This window comes from Lissotriton vulgaris, chromosome 8 (genome assembly GCF_964263255.1).
Source record: "Lissotriton vulgaris chromosome 8, aLisVul1.2, whole genome shotgun sequence".
Classification (NCBI taxonomy): Eukaryota; Metazoa; Chordata; class Amphibia; order Caudata; family Salamandridae; genus Lissotriton; species Lissotriton vulgaris.
Window position 1 is genome coordinate 1,552,825,048 of NC_141696.1, and position 23,333 is coordinate 1,552,848,380.

The 23,333-nt window shown below is 42.6% G+C and overlaps 1 protein-coding gene across 1 annotated transcript in view; it reads right to left on the minus strand.

The window, feature by feature from the left end:
* Window positions 1-1,363: 1,363 nt before the first annotated feature.
* LOC147700369 (uncharacterized) overlaps window positions 1,364-23,333 on the minus strand; it is an 83,111-nt gene continuing 61,141 nt past the window's right edge. The window contains exons 3-4 of the mRNA XM_086935736.1: window positions 3,673-6,489; window positions 1,364-2,671 (exon numbers count right to left, since the gene is read on the minus strand). Coding sequence (XP_086791862.1) covers window positions 4,013-5,344 — 1,332 coding nt within the window. The 5' untranslated portion in view covers window positions 5,345-6,489 and the 3' untranslated portion in view covers window positions 1,364-2,671; window positions 3,673-4,012. The remainder of the gene's footprint in view (window positions 2,672-3,672; window positions 6,490-23,333) is intronic.

The window sequence follows — 23,333 nt, forward strand, 5'->3', positions numbered from 1 at the left end:
TATAACTCTCAGCCGGCATGAGCAAGTGCAGAAGGAGTGGACTGGCTTCAGGCATCCACTAATGTGCTCAGCTGTGCGATCAAGCCAAGTACCTTCTCTGACCTCACACTATTTAGGTATGCTTTTGTTTGGAGTTTTTTGAGCATGTTAGCTGTAGGATGGAGGTGGATTTTAGACTTTGGCTGTAGGAGCTTAGTGCAGAGTGGGAAGCAGCTCTCTGGCACCCCCACTGCAACCCCTTGTGCTTTGGCTATGGTTAAATAACTTTGCCAATAACTAATTCACATGAGAATAAAGCATGACAAATCATACAATGCAAATCTGCTGAGTGCAATTAGCTACTTATTAACTTTGTTGACGGATGACTAACTAAAGATTTCCCTACTCGAAAGTCACGCCCTCTTCCACTATACACAACATATTACATTTGCTTAATCAACATAGATTCGGTTTTTAATATTATTTACATGACTAAGACTATTTAATGTTTAGCATTTGATTCAAATGCCATAATTCAGAAAAAAGCCTCTACACAATGAAATTGATACCGTATAACATAGCTTTTGTAATCAAATAAATATAATGACACAAAAAGCAAGTATTTGTACCTTATTTTGGGCCTTCCACAGAGCTACCTTCAACAGAGAGTAAAGCTCTCCAGTGTTGAAGACAGTCAGCAAGATCTCCATACTGGACCATAATTTAGGGTGTACAAATCAATGTCAACTGAGAGTAGACTGTGAATGCTGGGACTGATGCATGCTTCATACTTAGTTTTGCGTATTTCAAAGCAAGGAGAATGCTTAGGAAGTGGTCTTAATTATCTACAGCTTTTCATCGCATGTTCTGCTTTTCTAAGAATAAGCTTCATTTACTTTCCTCATCCCACGTGGGTGTGTTACAGTCCAATTTTTTGAACATAGGAAGTACAAACTGCTTCTACCAGAGTTTATTAGAAATAGAAAAAATGTAGGTATATCCCCAAGACCATTCTTGTGCCTGAGTGTGCACTATAGATCGAACGCCACAAAAGGAAAATTTGCTGTTTAAATGAAAATGTATTAACATGAAATCCTATTAGCAATATTGCGCAGCAAAGCAGAAAGTAGACAATATCTATGCTAGAGAGTAAACTATACACAAATTAGAGAAACATTTCTAAACTGGATTGTTGTTCACAGCTATGACAAGATATTTAACAGTAAGCAAAATCCAACATTTTTTAAAAGTTAAAAAAATGCACTTGGGATTATTTCTATCAAATATAAATAGTAGGACACCATAAGGATGGCCAGAATAATCAATATCACGTGGATGCAGCTTGAGAGGTCTGAGTTTCATTTAATAAATTAGTACATTGCAGTTATTGTAATCATGGTTGTTTTTTATTATTTTTTTTTAGTTTTATATAGCGTGAACTAGACCTGAAGGTATTGGATATCAGAGCACTTTACATGAACACCAGTTTCGTTACACAAGGACACATTCATGGTTCTTTTTCAATAGAAACTGACAGACCTCGAAAAAATAATTGTTAAAACAAAGTCCAAAACTTGAAATTTTCCTTTAAGATGGTGTCATCTGGTCACCCTACAAATCATAATTACTAGAATAAAAATATATAAAAAGATTGAGGAATCCTATCTTTAACACAGTATACTCTTCCATTTACAAGCACACATATTTGTCTGATCTGAGCAATGACATAAGATCATACTTTAATAGCGGAAAATTACATAGAGAGTAATCCTGTAATATGGTCATATACTGACAACAAGGGGTTCTGGAGGCCTTTCAAGGGTCCCTCTGAAATGAGGATTTCATCAGCAAGTGAATGACCTCAAACCAGTCTTCAGAGCTTTACTATTGCATTTTGTTGATTCAATATTCCATTTATGTGGGGAACAGCATTAACAATCTCACAATAATGGAGACTTCAATTACAGTGTTTAGTAAACATTTCCATTTGAAAAACAAACAATACATTTAATAATCCAACTGCCACAAAATAATCATGTAAGATAAAAAAAAAACTAACATTTATGACATGACCCTACATTCTCATCTAAGGGATCTGGTGATATTTACAAACCACACAGCCTTTGGTCTTGTGGGTTATGATATCATCCGAACCCCATGATGGAAACATTGAACCAGAATGCATGATTACCTTTTATTATCCTACAAAAATATCCATTAAAATATACTTGGAACTTAATGTTTACATAATTCATTAAGGCTTCCACAATCCCCATGTGCATTAATGCAATAGAAATATGTGCCCAAAGGTCAACCGTGTCAAAGGTTAGCAATATGTTGAGTAACAAGATCAAAGAGCTTTCTATCCTTACAGCATGCACAAGGTAACTTCCAAAGTGGGAGGGTAGTTCCAACATATTGTGTTTTTCCCAAGCTAGAAAGCGCAATAAATGATTCTTATCTGACACTGGCAAGGTACAGACAATGTTTCTTCATAAAACTGATAACTCTGCATAATGATTAGTGAATGAAACCCTCCCAAATTTACTGTAGCCATTATTATCTTCCTGGATGTGTTACTGACAGTGACATACTTTCATAACAGACTGAAACACATCTCATTCAATGCTTATGTATGAGGTTTCGTGTGTGCACAAGTGCCGATGCACATTAGCAAAAAAGTATGGAAGCTCTTCCCACAGCCATTAAAACAGAAAGTTATTTCCACTTTTTGTGTTCACTAACTGGCCACTAAGCATAATAAATCCTGAAAGCTCTTCCTTCATTTACTAAATCTGTGGGTTTGCAGGAGATACCTTGTAGTTTATGAATGATTGAAACATCCAACATATTTTATGATGTTTTTCCTATGTGTGATTGCTGATGGTATTTTAGGTACGTTAAGCTAGCAAAGCCTAATCCACCTTTATTGCATTTGCATGATTTTCTTCTGTATGCTTTAAAAGAAGGATGGTTCAGACTGATGCTTGACATTGATCCACATTCGGTCCATCACCTGTTGTGTTTGCATATTCCGCCCTAAGTGCGCTGGGTATGCCCAGACGTGGGTCCCAGGCACTCCACACCACTGGAGTCAAGCTAGCCGGGCTGATGAGAGGTGTTACCTCGAAACCGGTCTGGTCCTCGGATGCTTGATTCCGTTCTGGGAAGGACATGGCTTTTGTAGTTCGGACTGGACTGTTCCCATGGGGCACAGGGTGAGAGCTGATTTGCATATCGCCATTGTCTAACCCAGGGTGGTGTGGAGTGCAAAAAAACGATGGATTTGGGCCCAGATCTTTGGACTGGGATGAGTGTGTGACATTGATCCACATTCGGTCCATCACCTGTTGTGTTTGCATATTCCGCCCTAAGTGCGCTGGGGATGCCCAGACGTGGGTCCCAGGCACTCCACACCACTGGATTCAAGCTAGCCGGGCTGATGAGAGGTGTTACCTCGAAACCGGTCCGGTCCTCGGATGCTTGATTCCGTTCTGGGAAGGACATGGCTTTTGTAGTTCGGACTGGACTGTTCCCATGGGGCACAGGGTCAGAGCTGATTTGCATATCGCCATTGTCTAACACAGGGTGGTGTGGAGTGCAAAAAAATGATGGATTTGGGCCCAGATCTTTGGACTGGGATGAGTGTGTGACATTGATCCACATTAGGTCCATCACCTGTTGTGTTTGCACTTTCCACGCCCACAGCATGTGTCTTTTTTCCCCGCTTGTGTTTTAGCTGCACACTCTTTAGACGCATGGATTTATTAAAGCTCTTTCAACATTCACTGCATTTGTATGCTTTTTCTTCTGTATGCCATCGTAGACAGATAGTTAGGTCTGATGCTTGAGTAAAGCTCTTTTCATTCTCTTCATACTTCTATTTTTTCCCCTTGTGTGTTTTATGTTGGCTCTTTGGATGTGTGAATTTACTAATGTGGTTTACACATTCACTACAAGTGTATGGTTTCTCTGCTACATGCATTTGCAGATGGATAGTTAGGATTGGTGAAGAGTAAAGAACTGTACACAATCACTCTATGTGAATGGTTTTTCCTGTATGCATGCGCTGGTGGATCTTTAAAGTTGATAAATGAGCAAAGCACATTCCACATTCACTGCATGTGTATGGTTTTTCCCCTGTGTGTGTCCGCTGGTGGCTCTTTAGATGTGTAGATCTACTAAAGCTTTTTCCACATTCACTGCATGTGTATGGCTTGTCTCCTGTATGCCTTCGCAGATGGGAGGTTAGGTGCGCTGCTTGAGTAAAGCTCTTTCCACATTCACGGCAAGAGTATGGTTTTTCTCCTGTATGCCATCGCTGATGGATCGTTAGGCCGGATGCTTCAGTAAAGCTCTTTCCACATTCACTGCATATGTATGGTTTTTCTCCTGTATGCCTTCGCAGATGGATAGTAAGGTGTGATGTGTGATTAAAGGTCTTTCCACATTCACTGCATGAGTATGCTTTTTCCCCTGCATGCCGGCGCAGATGGACTGCTAGGTGTGATGCTTCAGTAAAAACCTTTCCACATTCACTGCAAGTGTATGTTTTTTCTCCTAGATGACATCCCATATGGATGGTCAGTTCTGATGCTTCAGTAAAGCTCTTTCCACATTCACTGCATGTGTATGGTTTTTTCCCTGTGTGAGTCATATGGTGGCTCTTTAGATATGTAGATCTACTAAAGCGCTTTCCACATTCATTGCACATGTATGGTTTTTCCCCTGTGTGTGTCAGATGGTGTCTCTTTAGATTCGCAGATCTACCAAAGCTCTTTCCACATTCACTGCAAGTATAAGGTTTTTCACCTGTGTGCATACGCTGGTGTTTCTTTAAAGATGATAAACAAGCAAAGCTCTTTCCACATTCACTGCAAGAGTATGGTTTTTCTCCTGTATGTTTTAAGTGGTGGCTCTTTAGATTTGAGGATGTACTAAAGCTCTTTCCACATTCTTGGCAAGTGTATGGCATTTCTCCTGTATGCTGGCGCAGATGCATGGTTAGGTCTGATGCTCGAGTGAAGCCCTTGCCACATTCACTGCATATGTAAGGATTTTCCCCTGTGTGTTTTCGCTGATGGACCTTTAGTTTTGATAAATTAGTGAAGTGTTTGCTACATTCACTGCAAGGATAGGTTTGTTCCCTGGTGTGTGTTCGCTGATGGATCTTTAGTTTTCCTAAGAAAGTAAAGCGCTTACCACATTCACTGCAGGTGTATGGTTTTTCTGTGTGTGTTGGTTGATGGATCTTGAGGTTTGCTGAGAGAGTAAAGCTCTTTCCATTTTCACTGCTTGTGTCTGTGTTTTCTGCTGTATGTGTTTGATATTTGCCCCGCAGAGCAGATGACTCATTAAAAGTCATCTTACATTCATTACACCTAACTAAGCCTTCTGTTGAGTTGTTACTGGCTGCAGTGTAGGGGTGAAGAATTATGAAAACTCTTCTCACAAACACAGAACATTTACATTATTTTGTTTGATTGTTAGTTAATTCTTTGTTGTGATGGCTGTTGAACACTATTGCCACATTCGCTCTGTCTCATGGGTTTCTCCTGTGCATCTTTGGTGGTGCTACTTCAGTACTGAGGAGAAACCAAAGCTCGTCTTACTTTGTGTGCATGTTTTTTCTTTGGAATTTAGAGTCTAAGCGTTGGGTATAGTTTGCGGTAAATCAGGGTTATCTGTTTTCTGGCTGACCATGGTGGTTCCTGAATCACTAATTATAACTTAATATTCACTAGGTATTTGCATATCTGTTCTTAATAATAATGTACAAGGGTTAATGGTATTCTTGCAAGACTAATAACATATGTATATATGTATAGTCTTTCATCAGGAGCTGTGTTTTCAATCTTATGAAAGAACTTTCTAGGATGTGTGCAAAGAATAAAACTCACAGCTATCTAAATCGTCTGTTTCTTGGACAATATTTATGAAATATGCACACGAAGAACAAAACTCATTACCAGGTTGTTCTGTTCTAGAATAATGTTGTGCATTGCGAGTAGCCAAACAATTCTTTCTTTGGACTTTCAGATGTCTACTTCTGGCCTCATGTTTGTATACCGATGGTCTCTTTCTATGGATTGTAAGTTCCAGCCAAAACAGAGTTTATGAGGGATTAACAACAAAGTATCAATATTAATATGTTGGAGAAAGGAGCACTGTTTAACTACCTTACAATTATCTATGAGAAAGGGTGGTGTCTAACATTGTTTAATATTAGATGTGTTCTGCCAGTGTAATTTTTGTGATTTTAATTTATTTGGGTGTTTTAGGACCGGTGGCATGGATGTACTCAGCCCCTTGAAGTTGTCAGATTGCACTTGATGTTCTTGCAGGATACGTCTGTTCATGTATGAAAGTCTTTGTCTCCTACTGAGTTTTTCTATTTTGCAAAGCTGTTTGGCATCATTTATGATTCGTCTTGAGTATCAGATAGATTTCCAGTATTTCCATATTTTCTTCATTACTCTTCATCTTAATGTCTGTTCAGGAATCTCATCTCTGGGGATACATAAATATTTGCAATGTTGAAATCTATAAGCAGGAAAGTGTACAGTATGTCTCTTATGAAATGTAAAAACAAATGTTAACACTTGAATAAATTACAGCCACTGGAAAGTACTCTTGCTAGCAATGTTGTCCTTTTTTTTTAGCTCACTGCGCCACTATCGAAAATCATAATTCTTATAGAAATCAGGATTGATCGTGCTCCAAACTAAAAAAAAATAGCCCAGCATGTACCAGAGTCCACATTCATCTGAATAGTATCATAAGCAACAGCATGTAATGGTATCAATCATGTTGGGCTTGGTCAGTGTTTTGTGGCTTAAGTCCTATGGCACAGCAAGACAATTAATTGATAAATTTCACTTTATCATGTTCATAGCTTAGGAAAGAATATTATGAAGAAAAAAAAACACAACATAGCCGTTTAGAAAAATAGAATCCTTTTCAGGAGAAAAATATAATCTTAGAGGGAAAATTAGAATTGGGTGATATGTCAAAGTGTACGTTCAATGGCAAAAACAGTAGCCAATCAATTTCTATATGATGTCATAGCGCTATTAGAGGACCTGTCTTATTTCAGTTTATTAATGTTCCCTGCTGGATGCACAGAGATTGGCCAAATGTTCAATAATGGTGTATTTTTTATGTTCAACACAAACAGTTTAGAGAGAGTGCAGTACTTAGCTTTCGCAACCTTAACCTAAGCAACTAAGATGGCATGTGCAAATTTCTGTCAAAACAATCCAGTCTTAAACAAACTGCTGTCAACCATATGAGGTACAATTAGATTTCGGTGTGATACATATGATGCTCAGATCAGTAAGGAAGCAACCCTATCTGCTAATCAGATTCATGTAAGATGTGTAGGACTAACTGAGGCGGACTTGAACAGGGAATATGCACAAGTTAAAACAAGTACTGGAACTGCCAGATTTTAAATGAATTAAAAAGGCACACGGTATACCTGGCTTTCAGGTAGCTACATGAGATAGGTCTGTATCAGGTATGGAAATCACAGAACAGAGTTTTATCCACATATTGTAGTCCTGCTGATTACTAGCACTTTAACACTGATATAACAGTAAACGTATTGAAAGGTGTTTAAATAGACAACAATTTCTGTATTGACCCTGGTATGAGAAGAATAGTTATGCACTGCTTCGACTGATAAGGCTCAGAAAGTGGTTTAAAGCTGCTGCTCACTGGAGTGTTGCTCAAAAACTCCTGAAACACAACGGAGCTTGGTTAAATTCTTGCCAGTCTCTCTCTAGAGTACCCTTGAAGACAATTAGTGTGAAGGATTTAGAACTATTACACTTTGTAAGTATGTATTATGCTGTTATTTCTTTTTTTTTAAACTATTTTTATTGAACATTTCGCATAGTATTGCAATGACAATATATTTATATTGCATACAGACATAAAGCCAGTATTATGCTTATATTCATTCTCATAATCTTCAAGGTACAGATCCACCAATACTGTTATCATTTCTTGTATCCACATGTTTCCAGAAAATATACATTTTAAAAGGAACCTTTAACGTAGTTTGTTCATATGCTAGTATCAGACTCTAATTCTTCTACCGGGGTGGGGTCATATATATTACCCCTATAAACGCTACAACCTCCCCAAATCTTCACCCACTTTCTTGGACACCCTCGTTGAATATACACTGATTTTTCCGCCCCCATTGCTGTGTCCATATCTTTGCACCATTGGCTGAGAGTAGGGCCAACCCTGCATCCTCAGCGTTGTGCGATGTTTCGTTTTGCTTTCGTCATGCCCAGAGTCCAGTCCTGGGCAACCACATTTAGATCTGTAGGGTCCCAGATGTTAAGTAAACAGCACCTCTGGTCTTGCAGTATTGTAACACATGTGACCTGAGAAAGTGTTCGCATCACAGCCGTCCAATAGCAGACTATCCTTGGGCACTGCCAAATAGTCTGGTAAAATGTACCTGTTTCTCTGCATTGTCTGAGACAGAGCGCTGTGTCTGTGCCATGTATCTTATGCAGGAGTGTCCTAGTGTAATACGTGCAGTGTAGAATTCTTAATTGCACTAACCTAAGTCGCGATGGAATTGCAGCCTCCCTGGGGGACGCAAGTGCTTCCTGCCAGTCAGACTCGGCAATGTCTCCCAATTCACGTTCCCAAACAGCCTTCAATGTTGCTGTAGGATCCGAGTGATTGTTAATTATTTTACGGTAAGTCAGTGAGATCGCTTTTTTATGCAGATGATCCATTAAGTCTATCTCTAGTGGGGAGGATTCTTCAGGTCTTGTTCCCGGCATCAGGAGGGATTGAAGTGCATGCCTGACTTGCGTATATCGAAACAGTTCTGTCGGCGCTGAGCCAAAGGTGGCCTGTAGATGGGCAAAGGTGACCATTTCCCCTTTCTGCCAGAGGTCTCCAACTTTTAATATACCTATTAGGTCCCAGTTGCGGAAGCCTTTGGTATCGTGCAGCATCCCAAGTCTCTTTGTATCCCATAACGGCATCGCTTGTGTGACCACCACCTCCCAGCCCAATGTTGTTTGCGCCTAAAACCATATGCGTATCATGTGTGACGTTGGACCTGTTAAGTTGTGCCGTTTCTTTTTATTGTATAGTGCCCCATGATCCCTGATGGGGCTCTTAAGTGTCTATCCAACCTAAACGCTGGATCCTCTTGGGGGATGTGGAGCCATTGGTTAATAGCCACAAGCTGGGAGTCGAGAAGTTTGGTTCACTGGTTAGAGCAGGCAGACCCTGAAGCAGAGGTCAGACCCGGGACCAGGGTTCAATTCCCGACGCGGCAGGGTGTTGAGCTCAAATGTCCACGGACTCGATAATTCTCTCTTCGGTGCCAGACCTAATCATGGGTTCACACTCTGCAACTCTGGGCATTAAGCCTGCTTAATCTCCACAACGGCCCCCCCCCCCGTGGCGCGATGCCTGGCTTTCACCTTGGGGATGCCCTGTAGGGGCTATCTCACAGGGAAAAACCAGGACGGGTTCCCAAGGCAAGCGCGGAGATACCCCTTCGGGGGTCGATTCTGGCGCTATATAAGAAATGTAATAATGCCCAATAGTATACTTTAATGTCAGGAAGAGCGATCCCGCCGTCATACCAGCTTCTAGTTAGTTTGTGCAGTGCTATACAGGGCGCTTTCCCATCCCAAAGTAAGGTCTATTATGCTATTATTGATGACTTGTTGGTTTGGTAGATAAACCACTTCGTACTATGTTTGATGGTTGCAATGAAATATTAAAACATAATACAAAGAAATCTGTCAATGCACCAGAAATTGGGAGCTTAGAGATCACCAAACAATACTCAGAATATTTACAGAAATGTCTAGCACTTATAGGAAACCTAGCACCTTCTAACTGGTACATTCAGTGGAACTAAAACTACAATCTAGAAAATCTATTGCTGACTACAGACTTATCCCAGTTCAACATACAAGTCTATTTAATACTACTCGCAAAAACAGCAGCAGCTAGTGAGAGAAGGTATGAATCTAAACATTTTAGGAAACTAACTACATGACACCACAGACGATGGGCACCACAAGGCCAAGGGGCAGCATTATACATTTGAATAGTAACCTGGAGACCCAGCATTACCGACACAACCATCTCCAATCACAAACCAAACAAATTCTAAAAAGCATGGGCTGATGTGATGGTTCAAGATGCAACCCTCCAAGACATGCTCAGAGATAAATCACAAATCAGGTCACACAGCAACAGGCAGTAATTTAGGGACACAATAACTTTGGGCCGAAACATAAAAAGCAAAAGTAAAAATAGCAGGACTGCAATGAACATCGATAGGGAGACACCTTTATAACGTTAGGATACATGTACCCTTAAATAAGGGTAAAATGCAATGGCACATTCATTACACTCTGCATTAAAAGGCAGATTAATTGCTTCACGTCACACTATACAAAAGACTCAAAACCTACCATACCCATCATGTGCTAGTAGTTGTCATATGCCCAGTATTCCCCGCTCACAGTCATTATTAAGATGTGCCCACGCACTGCATCCAACTGCTGGGTTATGGAGTAAATGGTAAAAAAAGGCTAGTGAAATGTATCTGGCCTATGAAGCAATTCACTCCTCAAATCTACTTCCTAAATGAATTATATGGTTGAGCAAAAAATGCAATAATAGATTTCTATTTTGTTTTGATAAAACTAGCCCAAATATAGGGGGTCATTAGGATCGCGGACGGACTTGAGTCCGTCCGCGACCCCAGAGCATGAGGGAACGTCCGCATGGGCTGCGGCGTTCCCTCTGTGCAGATTAGGATGTGACCGCCAGGGTGGCGGTCACATCCTCTATTTTTAACATTGCTGCGGGTGGAGCTTCAAGCTGCACCCGCAGCAATGTTAAAAATGCATGCACAGCATTTGCGTGCACAAAGCGGCAGGCACCGCGCGGTGCCTGCTGCATTGTGCACGCAAATGCAGGGGGGTACCATAGGTACCCCCCATGTGCACCCCCCACCCCCCACTACACCTAGGGGGCCCGCAATGGGCCCCTGCAGTGCAGTTACACATGCTTTTCCACGGCGGAAAAGCCGCCGCGGAAAAGCATGTTTCCATGCACATCCTAATCTGGCTGAAGGTGTCTAAGAGACACCTTCACCATTTTAGTGCTTTTCCGCCGCGGTTGTAAGCCAGCCACGGCGGAAAAGCTGCGGACCTAAACCATGACCCACCAGCCATCCTAATGTGGCGGTGGGTCCTGGTGGGTCCGCAGAGGATTTTCCGCATCCTCCGGGCCGGCGGTGGCTTCCGCCGGCCCGGAGGATGCGGAAAATCCTCCATCCTAATGACCCCCTAAATACTTTGCACAATACTAATATAAAACAGTTTGTACAAAACATCCTAAAGAATAGCAAATGCTCTGTAACAGGTAATTTCAGGTAGCTTGGCAATCATGGTACACAAAGAAAGATGTAGCTCATTAAATTTGATAGGTTGCTGCGAAAAGTACTACATTAACAATGGCTGTTTCGACAGCGGGCGCTCCCTGAAGATATCTGCACAGCATCCATTGTCCTTGTACCAAAGGCTGGGAAACCTGCAGCCAGGTAGGCCTCCTACAGGCTAATATCTGCTTAATTCAGACACCACAATACTGGCAAACCAATTGAACAGGGGTTTGTTTCTTGGATTTGATACACCCATACCAGAATGAGTTTATGCCACATAGATCGACTAAAACTAACCTCTGACGAATTAATAACAACATTGCTGCAGAAAAGGGAGTTAGGGCTCCGTTGGTGGTAGCCTCACTGGACACCAACAAGGCGTTCGATGCAGTGGAATGGCCCTTCTTATTCGGCATTATGAGCTAGATGGGATTTGGTCCCAACTTCTTGAAATGGGTCAGGTTGCTCTGTACTAACCCTAGAGAGCAGCTCAAAGTCAGTGGTGTCTTCTCTCCAGAATGCCCCATTAAATAGGGGCACGAGGCAGGGCTGCCCCTCTCACCAATGCTAATTGCCCTAGCAATAGAGGCGCTAGTGGCACGGATGAGGGTTGATGCCCAAACCTCTATGCGGATGATATTCTTCTGTAAATAGCTGACATGGATTAATTTTTCGGAGGGGATAGATGAGATCTTCACTATTTATGGGAACTCCTCTGGCCTTGGGATAAACTGGGAGAATTCTCCAATATTACCGATGGGCGACTGGAAGTGGAGGGGCACCAACCACTGCAGTTAAGGTTTGCCACCCATTGTTTGAAAATCCTGGGCCTGTAGATAAAAAAAATGCACCTACTATGAGGATTGCCTTATCAGACTGGTTTATAGGCTAGGCAAAGATGTGACACATTGGAGGGCACTGCGGCTGTTGGGAAGGACAGCAATATTTAAAATGATAGCGCTGCCAGGATTCACCTTTATAATGCAGAATTGCCCATATGCCTTGCCCAACACTTTCTTCATTGCGATCAATAAGCACCTGAGATACCTGCTCTGGCTAGACGGCCCGCTGTGACTAGCACTCCAAACACGTCAGCGGTCCACCTGTGATGGGGTATAGTACTACCTAACACATGTAAATGCTACAAGGCGTTACAGTTCAGTGTTGGCAACAAATGGTCATACGTACTGCTGGAAGATCCCACCTCCCGGCTGAATCGCCTTGCTGTGTAGAAGGGGCTATCTGCATGCACTGTATGGTGATAGGCTCTCCGCAGAGGTCCCCAAACTGGGGATAGTGTTAATTACTTGGCATAGATTACTGAGGGAATTAAATTGGCTGCGAAGACCCCAGAGTGGCTGGGCACAAGACTAGGTCCAGTGACATTACCATGCTTCAAAATATGGGACGATATTAGCCTACTTAACACAAGAGATGGGGAGAAGGTCAACTACTCATCTACCTCAAACCCCCCTCATACAACATGCTAACACCAAGAGGGGTAGAGAGGAGAAAACAGTGATTTACACACAGTGGCACAAATTGTATTTTTGAAAACTGCCCTCACTCACACACTGATGTGTGTGACATGCTTCATGATCGGGTGTGCTTACAAAACACCCTGGCGTAGCCACGCACAGGATGGAACATAGGGGGGGGAGACAAATAACATAAAAATAAATCACATTGGTGACTGTGTGTGCTAAAGCCAGTGACTGGAGACAGTGATGGAAAAAGTGTAGCGAAAAAAGTGATTAAAACTGGCGAGTGGGTGCCCTTTCAAATATCTTTATTCCAGGGTCCCAAGGCCAGGATTAAAATAGTGAAGGATGAGCGTGTTATAGAGATGACTAGGTCCTCAAAACACCCCTCCTTAAACTGCCAATGTCAACATGTTTCGACCGTCTTCCTGTGCCCCCAGAAGAGGGTCACGTCGGTCTTCCTCAAGACTTCTACCAGTCGCAGTCAGGCTCCCCACATTACCTTAATCTGGTCAATTGCCGGGGTTCAAAGTCTAAAAAGATCCAAACGTGTGGAGGCAATTCCCCTAACACGGTTTACAAATACTTGAAAGATAAAACTTGAATATATCTGTCACGAGGAGTGGAATAGATACTGGTAATTATCATATTATCCATAAAATTACGTATCAATAGAACTCCCCCCCTGTATAATTTAAAGGGCGTCAGGCTGATGGCTCTATATGTCTAAAAGGCCTCCAATTCTTTCCAAGGTCCGGGTCATCTATATCATTATTTTAACCCCTTCTTGTATACCCTTCTACGATATGTCCCTTTGAGTACCCAGTATACATATCAGCTTCTGTCATCATGCACCAGATAGAACTCTACATCTACTCATTGTCGAAAAAAGCGGCCTCATAATCGTTTTACAGGGGAATGACTCCATCCCAACACCCAGCCTGCACTCACCGAGTTTATCGAATCGGTGGACTCGAAATGGCGGCGGGCAGGAAGAACCCCATGGCAAGACAACCTGCATCAGAAAAAAAAAAGACAGTGCACCCCAATAGTCAATGATACCTGTAACGCACTGTGTTTTTAAGTCCAAAATTGTAATCAGTACAGTAGTGCAGTGAGAAGACGCTGTACGGAGCAATATGTATTCTGCTTCCGCATACACCCCAGGTCACGTAGGGCGCTATGTGTAGGACTCACAGCGCTGGAGGGGTGGTGGGGGGCGTGGTCCTGTGATTCAAGACACGCCCCTCCGGACTCCGTCCCTCTTTTCACCGTGATTGAAGAAAAGGAAAGAAGGGTTATAACAGGAAACACAATCCCAATCCACACATCATCTTTATGGATGAAAGTTTATCGAAGGGAACAAAATGAAAACCACTCCCGAAATTGTCCTTCAAGCAGAAGCAAACGGGGGCTCAACCTCATACTGGTGGCGCTGGTCTCACGCTCGGTCAGAGAGCAGACAGAGCCAAACATGTCAATTAGACACAAATCCCGCAGAAAGGGATACGGGAGCACAGTGTACCGGAGTGTCACCTGTAACTGCCACTCCAGCACAGGTCATTTTAGAGTCAACTACAGAGGACACTGCCTCACCCTCCAGACCCCCCTGATCTCTGTCTCAACCTCCAAAGGTAAAATCGGGCTATCAATCCAGATGTGGCTGGCGATGTGAGACTATTCAAAGAGCCCCTGACCCTCAAAACAGAAGTTATAACCAAGAGGACACATACTTGGGCAGAACGCCATGTATTATCAGTGAAATAGGTCAGATTAACCACATGTATGTTCTCCATGTCATTTCCCATGTATAAAGGTGTACCACTCCTCAATAACAGAAAAGGGTTGGAAGGTTTATCTCAAAGAGGGCATGCCACAGGATAGCATCATTAAGCCCCACAACGTGGCTTTTCAGACGATATTAGCCTCTCCACCTTGGAAGATGTGGGGGGCGCAAATGGTGTTGTACATTTTGCACATCTACGGGCAGAGGATGAGATGGTACTCACACAGGTATTTAAATAGCTTCAACTGCAGCACTCAGTGAAAGCACAGATATCACCAGGGGAGGAACCTAAAGAGGAATCGCTGCTGGAGAGGAGGTTGCTGAACGGCCACATGACCCCGAAGGCAACCTCCCTCAGGTATGCCACTTTACTGACTAACACACATTGAGGTCAAGTTGGCAAACTGACAAAGTGAAACCTGCTGCAAGAGCTAAACATGCACGTTTTCGGCTGATTCCGCTGAAAATACTGTATCAAGGAGGGTACGTTCATACATACCATATGGACTTACCCCAAGATATTCCCTTTCTGGATGGGAATTACTGAGAGGCTGGAAAGCATTGCAGGTGCACTCACTGACAGACAGGCAGCCCTAGGCTTTCTGTGGATATGGCAGAACTCAGATGTGTAGTCTTACAAAAAAAATGCTGGTTACCTTGGGCTTCCTGCTGGCAAAAAGGGAGATTGCATGACTATGGGGAACCCAACTAACCTGCAGATGTGGAACTTGGAAAGGGAAGTGAAGATCTGTTGTGGCAAGGAAAAGCTGGTATACAATGGAAAAGGTTGTCAAAGGAAAATGGAGAAAATTTAGAATGGTTGAGAATATCATTGAATTGCATGGGCAACCAGCTGGGCCGGGAGAAGAGGCATGGACGGAGCCGTGATAATGGAGATTATGGATGGCTATGGTGGTGCTCGACCTCTTCACCTCCAAACTTATTGCAATACAGATTCTCCATACTGAACTGAGAGGAACGATTCATTCCCCACTGGGGCATGGGATTTGAGACGTGCAAATATTGGTGCAACTGTTTATCTGTTTGACTTATGTTGACGCCTGGAAGGACATAATGTCCATCATCAGCCTGACGGGTTTCAAAATTCAAAGCGGGAGTTCTTGATAGAATGGGGCCCTTTTTATCAGTGTTTGGGGAAATAGCTGCCAAATTGTGGCGGTGTGTCTTTCTGCAGAACGTCTTGCAGGAGCCCCGCACTCTCCACCTGGAGTTCAGACAGGCACTCAACGGAAACCCTTCCGGCCAGTAGATATTTTTCCCAATAATCAGCTGGATCCAGTCAACAGGCTAAATGCATTTTGATCATTAGTTTAAGTATTGTATGTTCCAATATAACACTAAGTTAAAAAAAAATGTATTCATAATCAACAAACTAAGGGTTCGATTTTACAAAAAAGATCTAAGCATCCTGATGTCATGATGAGGAAAATAATTAAGAGAGACCGATAATTCGGGATGGTTGGCATTTTGATTCAAGAAGTGACAGCATGCAGAAGCTTTTTAAAACAGTTTATTACAACCCCTTGTTTGTTAGTAGTTTTGGAGGGGCAGACACACTTACAAAGAAAGCAAAATTCACAATAAAAGAAAACATTCACTGGACTTAACAGTGCCTCAAAATGCTTTCAAAGACATTCTATACTTGGCACAGGACTAAGGGCCTAAATTATACCTTGGCGCTAAGGATATTCTTACCGCCAAAATAATAGCCTGCCCGTCTGATTTAAATGCAGACAGATGACTGATGTAACCACAGTGGAGACTAACACGTCCCCGCCATGTAATCACACCCCAGACAGCCTGACTGAGTTAGGGCCATCAGAGGTGGACCTATATGTCTTCCCACCTAATTCCGATGGGCGGACAAACAGGTCAGTTCTCACTACCCATCACCGCCAGGAAATCCCTGGAGGTAAGGGTCAGTGAAAACTGTTATATGCACTTTTACAGTTTATTTTCTATTAAAAAAGAAAATCCCCCTTGGGAATTTTCTTTTTGAAAATAAAAAAAAAACTTTTGTGTAATGGGTGGCTCTGTCATGTTGATGGAGCCGTGCATCAAACTTAATAATAATAATAAAATAAAAAGCTTTGACAGAAACTGCAGTGGTTGCCAATCCCTGAAAAAATTACCACCGGCTTACGGGTACCGGTATTTCTAAATTTGTCTGGAAGGGACTCCATCAGGGGGCTAGAGTAATTTGCTCCTTTTCTTTGAGGGAGTAAAAGCCCATCTACCAAATTATAAATCTGGCCCTAAATCATCAATGGCAAGCAGACCTTATTGAAGTGCATGAACATGCAATGGATAATGACGCCGTAACACTTATATTACATGATAAAAGTGCTGTTAAACTAAGCCTTTGCAACTGGATTGAAAGATAATTCTCGGAGACTCTCAAAACTAAAAACGAAGGGAAATATTTGCTAACTTTTGAAACACTGCAGCAACCAAAGCTGCAGCACTGTGCCGCGTCAAAGGCTCGAAAAATCATGAAAAATGCACTAGACCTGTCCAGTAAACTACAAAATCTCCTCGACATAACTTAAATGAACTTGACCTCAAACTCTGAAAACTGAGCAAATGTGACAAGTTAACAAGATTTAAAAGCAGTTTTATTGCTCATTTACTTTGTGAGCAATAAAGATGCCTTTAAATCTTGCTATCTTGTTACATTTCCTCTGCTTTCAGAGGCAGAGGTCAAGGGTCAGTTTGTCTTTCTACTCGCCAGAAAGGGCGAGTAGGACCTAAAAATAGCTCGTCCTTAATCAATCTGCCTCACAAATGCGAGCGGTCAAGGGAATTTTTTGAGCTCTGCCGTCAATTCGAGCATGAAAGCAGTATTATATCGATCACGATATGCCACTGTGTTTCTCTGACTCAGCGCTGGTACACTTCAGGCTGCCATTCCCTAACACACAGACCAGTACACCATGGTGCAAGGGTGTGTGCATTCTATCAAGAATAGGTTTTATAATGATAAGAGAGCTTTTTAGTTAAAAAATGGGGCTCCAATATTTTTCCCACTTTGTATGTGTGCCGCATAACACAACACACATGCAAAGTTTGAAAAGTATAGAGAAATTCAATCTTTTCTCCTATGTTAAGCCCGATTCAAGGAAGCATGATGTTTTGGTGTAAATATTTGTCTAAAACTGCTAATAGAAAAGTATTTACATCAAACCCCATGAGTGGTTGCATGAAAACACCCATATACCGCCCATGGAACGACTGCTTTAAGCAAAGTAGAGTATAAAGCTACCTTTTTATGACTGACCAACTTTTCAATAAAAATGCTGATTTGCTTTTGATAATAAATAGCACCAAAATGCCTTGCACTGTGTTTGCCTGATGCAAAACAGACGGAGGGCAGATCACCCACTCTGGATGAGTCAGTGGGTAAGTGCATGCTGCACAGGGTGGCTGCCGGCCCCATGTGACTAACTGGGTAGCAAAAAGAACAATGACATCATGGTGAATGGCCTGTTAGCGGAGTGCTGACACACTGGTTAGGGGTCTTGAATGGGTCTTGTGGGTGTCAGACAGACTAGTATTATATGCTGATGAGGTCCTGACATTCCTTGATGGGCCACCGCAGTCATCAAGGGTCCTCCAGATCTCTGGGAAATTCTCAGTGTCATCAACAAAGACAAATCCTGTGTATCTCATTGGGCACCCACCATCCCTGTTGGAAAAGGCACTAGGCTTTCAGTTCCTGATGGATTTAAATACATCAGGGTAAGACTGCAGAAACTTCCCCCTCCACACGATGAAAAGCGTTCAAGGCGGTATTACAAGAGGCATGCATCACTAAACAAAAAGGCATACTCAGGGCAATACGCAACCAACTGACAACACTTCAAGGCAAAATTTGCACTCTGGAAACTGACTACCGTAAAAACAAGCATTTGCAATGCAATAGGTCAAGCATTATTAAAGTTTGAGCTATTGGCATTGCTAAATAATGCAACACCAATACCTAAAACCTTAATAATGTGAAACCTATCACATTGCAAATGCTTGTTTTAAAAATACCACAGACCTACTAGAGGATTTATTTTTTAGTTGCTCTTAGGCAACGCTTCATCTGGAGTAACATGTGTATAACAAAACATGTTTTTGTAAAGCGCACGTTCACCCAGAAGGGTATCTTGTTGCTGAATAGCAGATGTTTATTGTTACCCAACTCAATGGTACTGATATTACCGGCCTCAGAAGGATGAAAGGCTGAGGGGACCCGCCAGGATTTGAACCTGTGGCAATGAGGTCGACACAGGCCCCTACATTGGACGTGTTAGTCCCTAAGCCACCAGACCTGATAATAGTAATGAGGAGAAGTCAGTCTCCATGCATATTCACTTCTTGGTCTCTGCCTGGGATCTTCCACCAAAATAGGTGGTTCTGCCACATGTCCATTCAATCCTGGCTGATGAAGGCTGATAGCCAGAAACCGGTCCTAGGATGCTTGATTCCGGTCCAGGAAAGACATGGCTTGGAAGTTCGGGCTGGACTGTTCCCATGAGGCACAGGGTCAAGGCTGATTTGCATATGGCCATGTCTGAACTGGGGTGGTGTGGAGTGCAAAAAAACGATGAATTTAGGCCCAGATCTCTGTACTGGGGTGAATGTATGACATTGTTCTGCATTCTGTCCATCAATTGTTGTTTTTGCATTTGTCACCCCGAGTGGGCTGGGTATACTCAGACGTGAGTCCCAGGCTCTCCACACCACTGGAGTCAAGCTATCCTGGCTAAAGACGGCTGATAGCCAGAAACCGGTCCTAGGATGCTTGATTCCGGTCCAGGAAAGACATGGCTTGGCAGTTCGGGCTGCACTATTCCCATGAGGCACAGGGTCAAGGCTGATTTGCCTATGGCCATGTCTGAACTGGGGTGGTGTAGAGTTAAAAAAAACGATGGATTTAGGCCCAGATCTCTGTACTGGGGTGAATGTATGACATTGTTCTGCATTCTGTCCATCAATTGTTGTTTTTGCATTCAATCCTTGGCCTCTAGTTGGACCATAATTCTTGAGAGAGGGGATCCCAGTGGCTTAAGAGGGGGCACACTAATGTATACAGATGTAACCGGCTGCTGGTCATTCTCTATATCAGTTCAATCATCGCCCTGTAAGGAGAGGCAGAGCCCCAGCGTGGGCTTCCTAAATCTCGATGCTAATTACATTCTTGTTATTTTAGCTCAGGAATATATTTCAGGAGGTAGGTAGTATAAGGGTATAGATTCAGTCCAGCCTCTTTGCCCATTTAATCTATGGCTTCTCTCCAGGAAGGTCAACTTGATGGATCGAGGGTGTGATTTATTTCCTTGCTACCAATCACTGTCTTTTCAGCAATCAACAATGACAAAGGTAAATAGGCCGGGGTTGGCAAGCTAGTGATTTTTTTTTATGCAAACATGTGTAAATAGCCATTAAATGAGCAAATGTAATACAAAAGTAAACATGCTGCGTCTAAAACTAAAGTGTAAATGTTTGGTAAAAAAAAAAGTTACAAAAGGATATTTTGGAAAAATGTAAAAAGAAATAATAAAAAAAGAAAACAGCCAGTAGCCTACTTGGTCTAACACTGAAGTGAATTAGTAAACAATTTAAGGGTGAATATGCATGGGCAAAATGGCTTAATTCATAGTTAATCCTGGTGCCAACAATTGGGATCAACACTGTGGAAAAAGGAGTGACTGAGACAGAGTTTTGTGTCTTTTGGAAATCATGAGGCTGGAGAGAGCACTAACACTGTTTCTATGCCTGACCTAAACAAGCGCTGGCGTTGCCAATAGGTCTCGCAGTAGGAAAGTTGGAGCTATTGGTTTTGTAAATGGCATTTTTATATTTATGTTTTGTGATTTACAATGCCAATACTTTTAACTTTAGCAAATGTGACACTTTTAGCATTTGTAATGCCACATGTTTTGTATTGACGTGACTTAGATGTATTGATATTACAAATAACAATGGCTTTTAATTTTTTTAAATAATTAATACTTAAATAAAAGTGATTGTAATTTATAATGGCAATAGCTGCTAGGCGTGCACTTAGCTTAGTGCTCCGATACATTTGCTGCTATTATTTGGTACCGTCCTGTTCTTTTATATGCATTTTACTTTATGTAATTCCGAATGTTATTTGCTTAAACTTATTGTGACTTACTTTTATGGTTGCTACAATGCTACCGAATAAAGTTTTGTTATTGAATTGAACAACACTACGAAAATGTGCTAGTGAGTCATGTATGCAAGATGCTATTATGATTTGGTCCGGAATGAATGCTCTGATTTACAAAACCTTGCATTCTGGTACTCGTGGTTTTCTTTCTGGAAAATAAACGGAGTACTGCACACACACCCTCCTCACTTAGGTAAATACTACATTTTCCACGAGTTAACCACTTTTGTTGCAATCTGCATTACACAGCCGGGTTGGGCTGGGCTGGGCTGGGCTGGTAACGCGACCCGTCCTCCCACCACCGGCGCGCGGCCACCGAGCCTTTCACATGGATGCTGGGCAGCGGCTCACCTTTTGTTTATGGGACAACAAAGGGGACAAAGACAGGAGGCTTTGCTCAGGGGTGGAGTGTGATGTCTCCTGCAATCTGAATCCGGGCTCCCAAAAATAAATAAACCTTGTACTCTCCTTTTGTTCCCGCTCCGGTGCTATTGTCTGCGGCTCTCGTAATCACCCAGTGAATCCCAAAGCAAAACAAACTGGACGTAAATGGAGCTGGAGAGGCCAGACCAGACTGCCTGCAGATTAATGGACCGTGAAGGGGAGGGCTGACCACGGAGGACGCGAGGAAAGAGTAACTCTAGGGGGAAATTCGAACCTGGAAATTCTGACCACGAGGCCTCAAGCAAGGTTTCCAAGTCACTGGGCTCCGAAGCATGGCCTCTCAGCCAAAATCCCTTGGTACATGGTGACTAGCAGTCTGATACAGAGCGACCGGCAAAACTACGCATCCCAGAATGCACGGTTTTAAAAAATCAGACTCCGTGAATGCGCAACACAGGCCAAAGGGGTCACACAACAGCCAGGTACCGCCTATTTTTTTAACCACACTGCTCGCTGATATCAGCTGTGGGTCGTATCCTGTTATATGATTCAAATACCCTGGGCGTATTTGGAGCTCTCAGGGTTCCCAGTTCCACGCAGTAAGTAGCTCGTGGTGTTTTGCTTTGCGTTATGGAGCTAGTAGTCTAGTTTACGCAATTATAACTTCAGGCCTACAAGTCCCAGAATGCAAAGCAAAATTAAGGTGAGGATTGTAATCCACTGTCTATTCAGAGGTAAGTTACTTACAGTTCAACCCGAGTCAGTTAAGGCTCTCCTTTCTGTGTGACTAGCTCAATCGGGATTTCCTTTTAATTCGCTATTTGCAGGCCTCTGTTCAAAGAGGCATAAACAGTAATGTCTCAGAATGCAACGGAAAATATGGACTGGGTGAGGTCTTCCTGCTGGAATCAGGTCATCTGGCAGGGGGGGGGCAATTGCCGGCACATATGTTGTCATGCTAGCAGCGTGGTGCAATTGCCTGCACGTATGTTCTCATGCTGGCAGCATGGTGCAATTGATGGCAAATATACAGACAGAATGGCTATAGGATGCAATTGGCTGTAACTGCATTGGCGAGCAACAGACTGCACATGTACTGCCAGGATAGTAACAAGATGCACTTGGCAGCACGCATATTGTCAGGGGCATGATTTTGGCAAATCTAAGACTTGGGGTAAAGAAAATAAATAAAAACAGGGTCTACCGATGGACTCATAAGTGGAGCACCTCAAAAGAAGGAATAGAAATGGTCCCGTCCATGCTCATTGAATAATACTCCTGTTGAAATAAAGACAATGAGTGGTTGTGCAAATCGCGCTAGTCACGTAACTTGAAGAGCGGCCGGGAAACTGAAAGTACGGCCGGCCAGCCATGAATAATTAGGGGAGGAGAAGCCGCAGAGCGCACGCTGGGAGAAGCCCTTTGATGTGGTGGCGGCCGTGAAAAAATGCAATTAGGAGGAAGGGAGGGAGGCTGATGCGCGTGCTTGTTTGGTCACGTGATTCACGTGAACTCGAAGAAAACCGCACAGAAAAAGCCTTTGTTTCAGGAGTATTTTGAGCACTTGAATTCTCTCCATTTTCCATTCCTGCGGAATGGAAAAGGCGAGACCTAAAAAGCCCAGTTAACAAGAGCTAACTAAACTGAACAATAACTTGTCTCAAATGTAGCCCAAATTCATCGACTATGTAGGAGATCTCTTCCAATTTAGGCAGAGAAAAAGCGCAAACACAAGAAGCGTTCAGCATCACACAATGTGGTCTAGTTGGAATCTGGAAACAGTAAAATACAGACATAGTTATTCATGGACAATAAATAATAATTTGAAAGAGATCCACTGAAAGTGCCAAGCTTTCTTCCCCAGGAAACATAAGCATTTTTATTGCACATGAATTACTTTTAGATCAGTGTGTTAAAGTTTGAATGTAACTAAACAATAGTTATGTTATGTTATTAAGAGTTTTATATAGCGCTCAGCTACTCCGAGGAGTGTCCCGGCGCTTGAAACCCAATGCGGTACAGAGCGGGAGAGAGCAGACAGAACTTACTGAA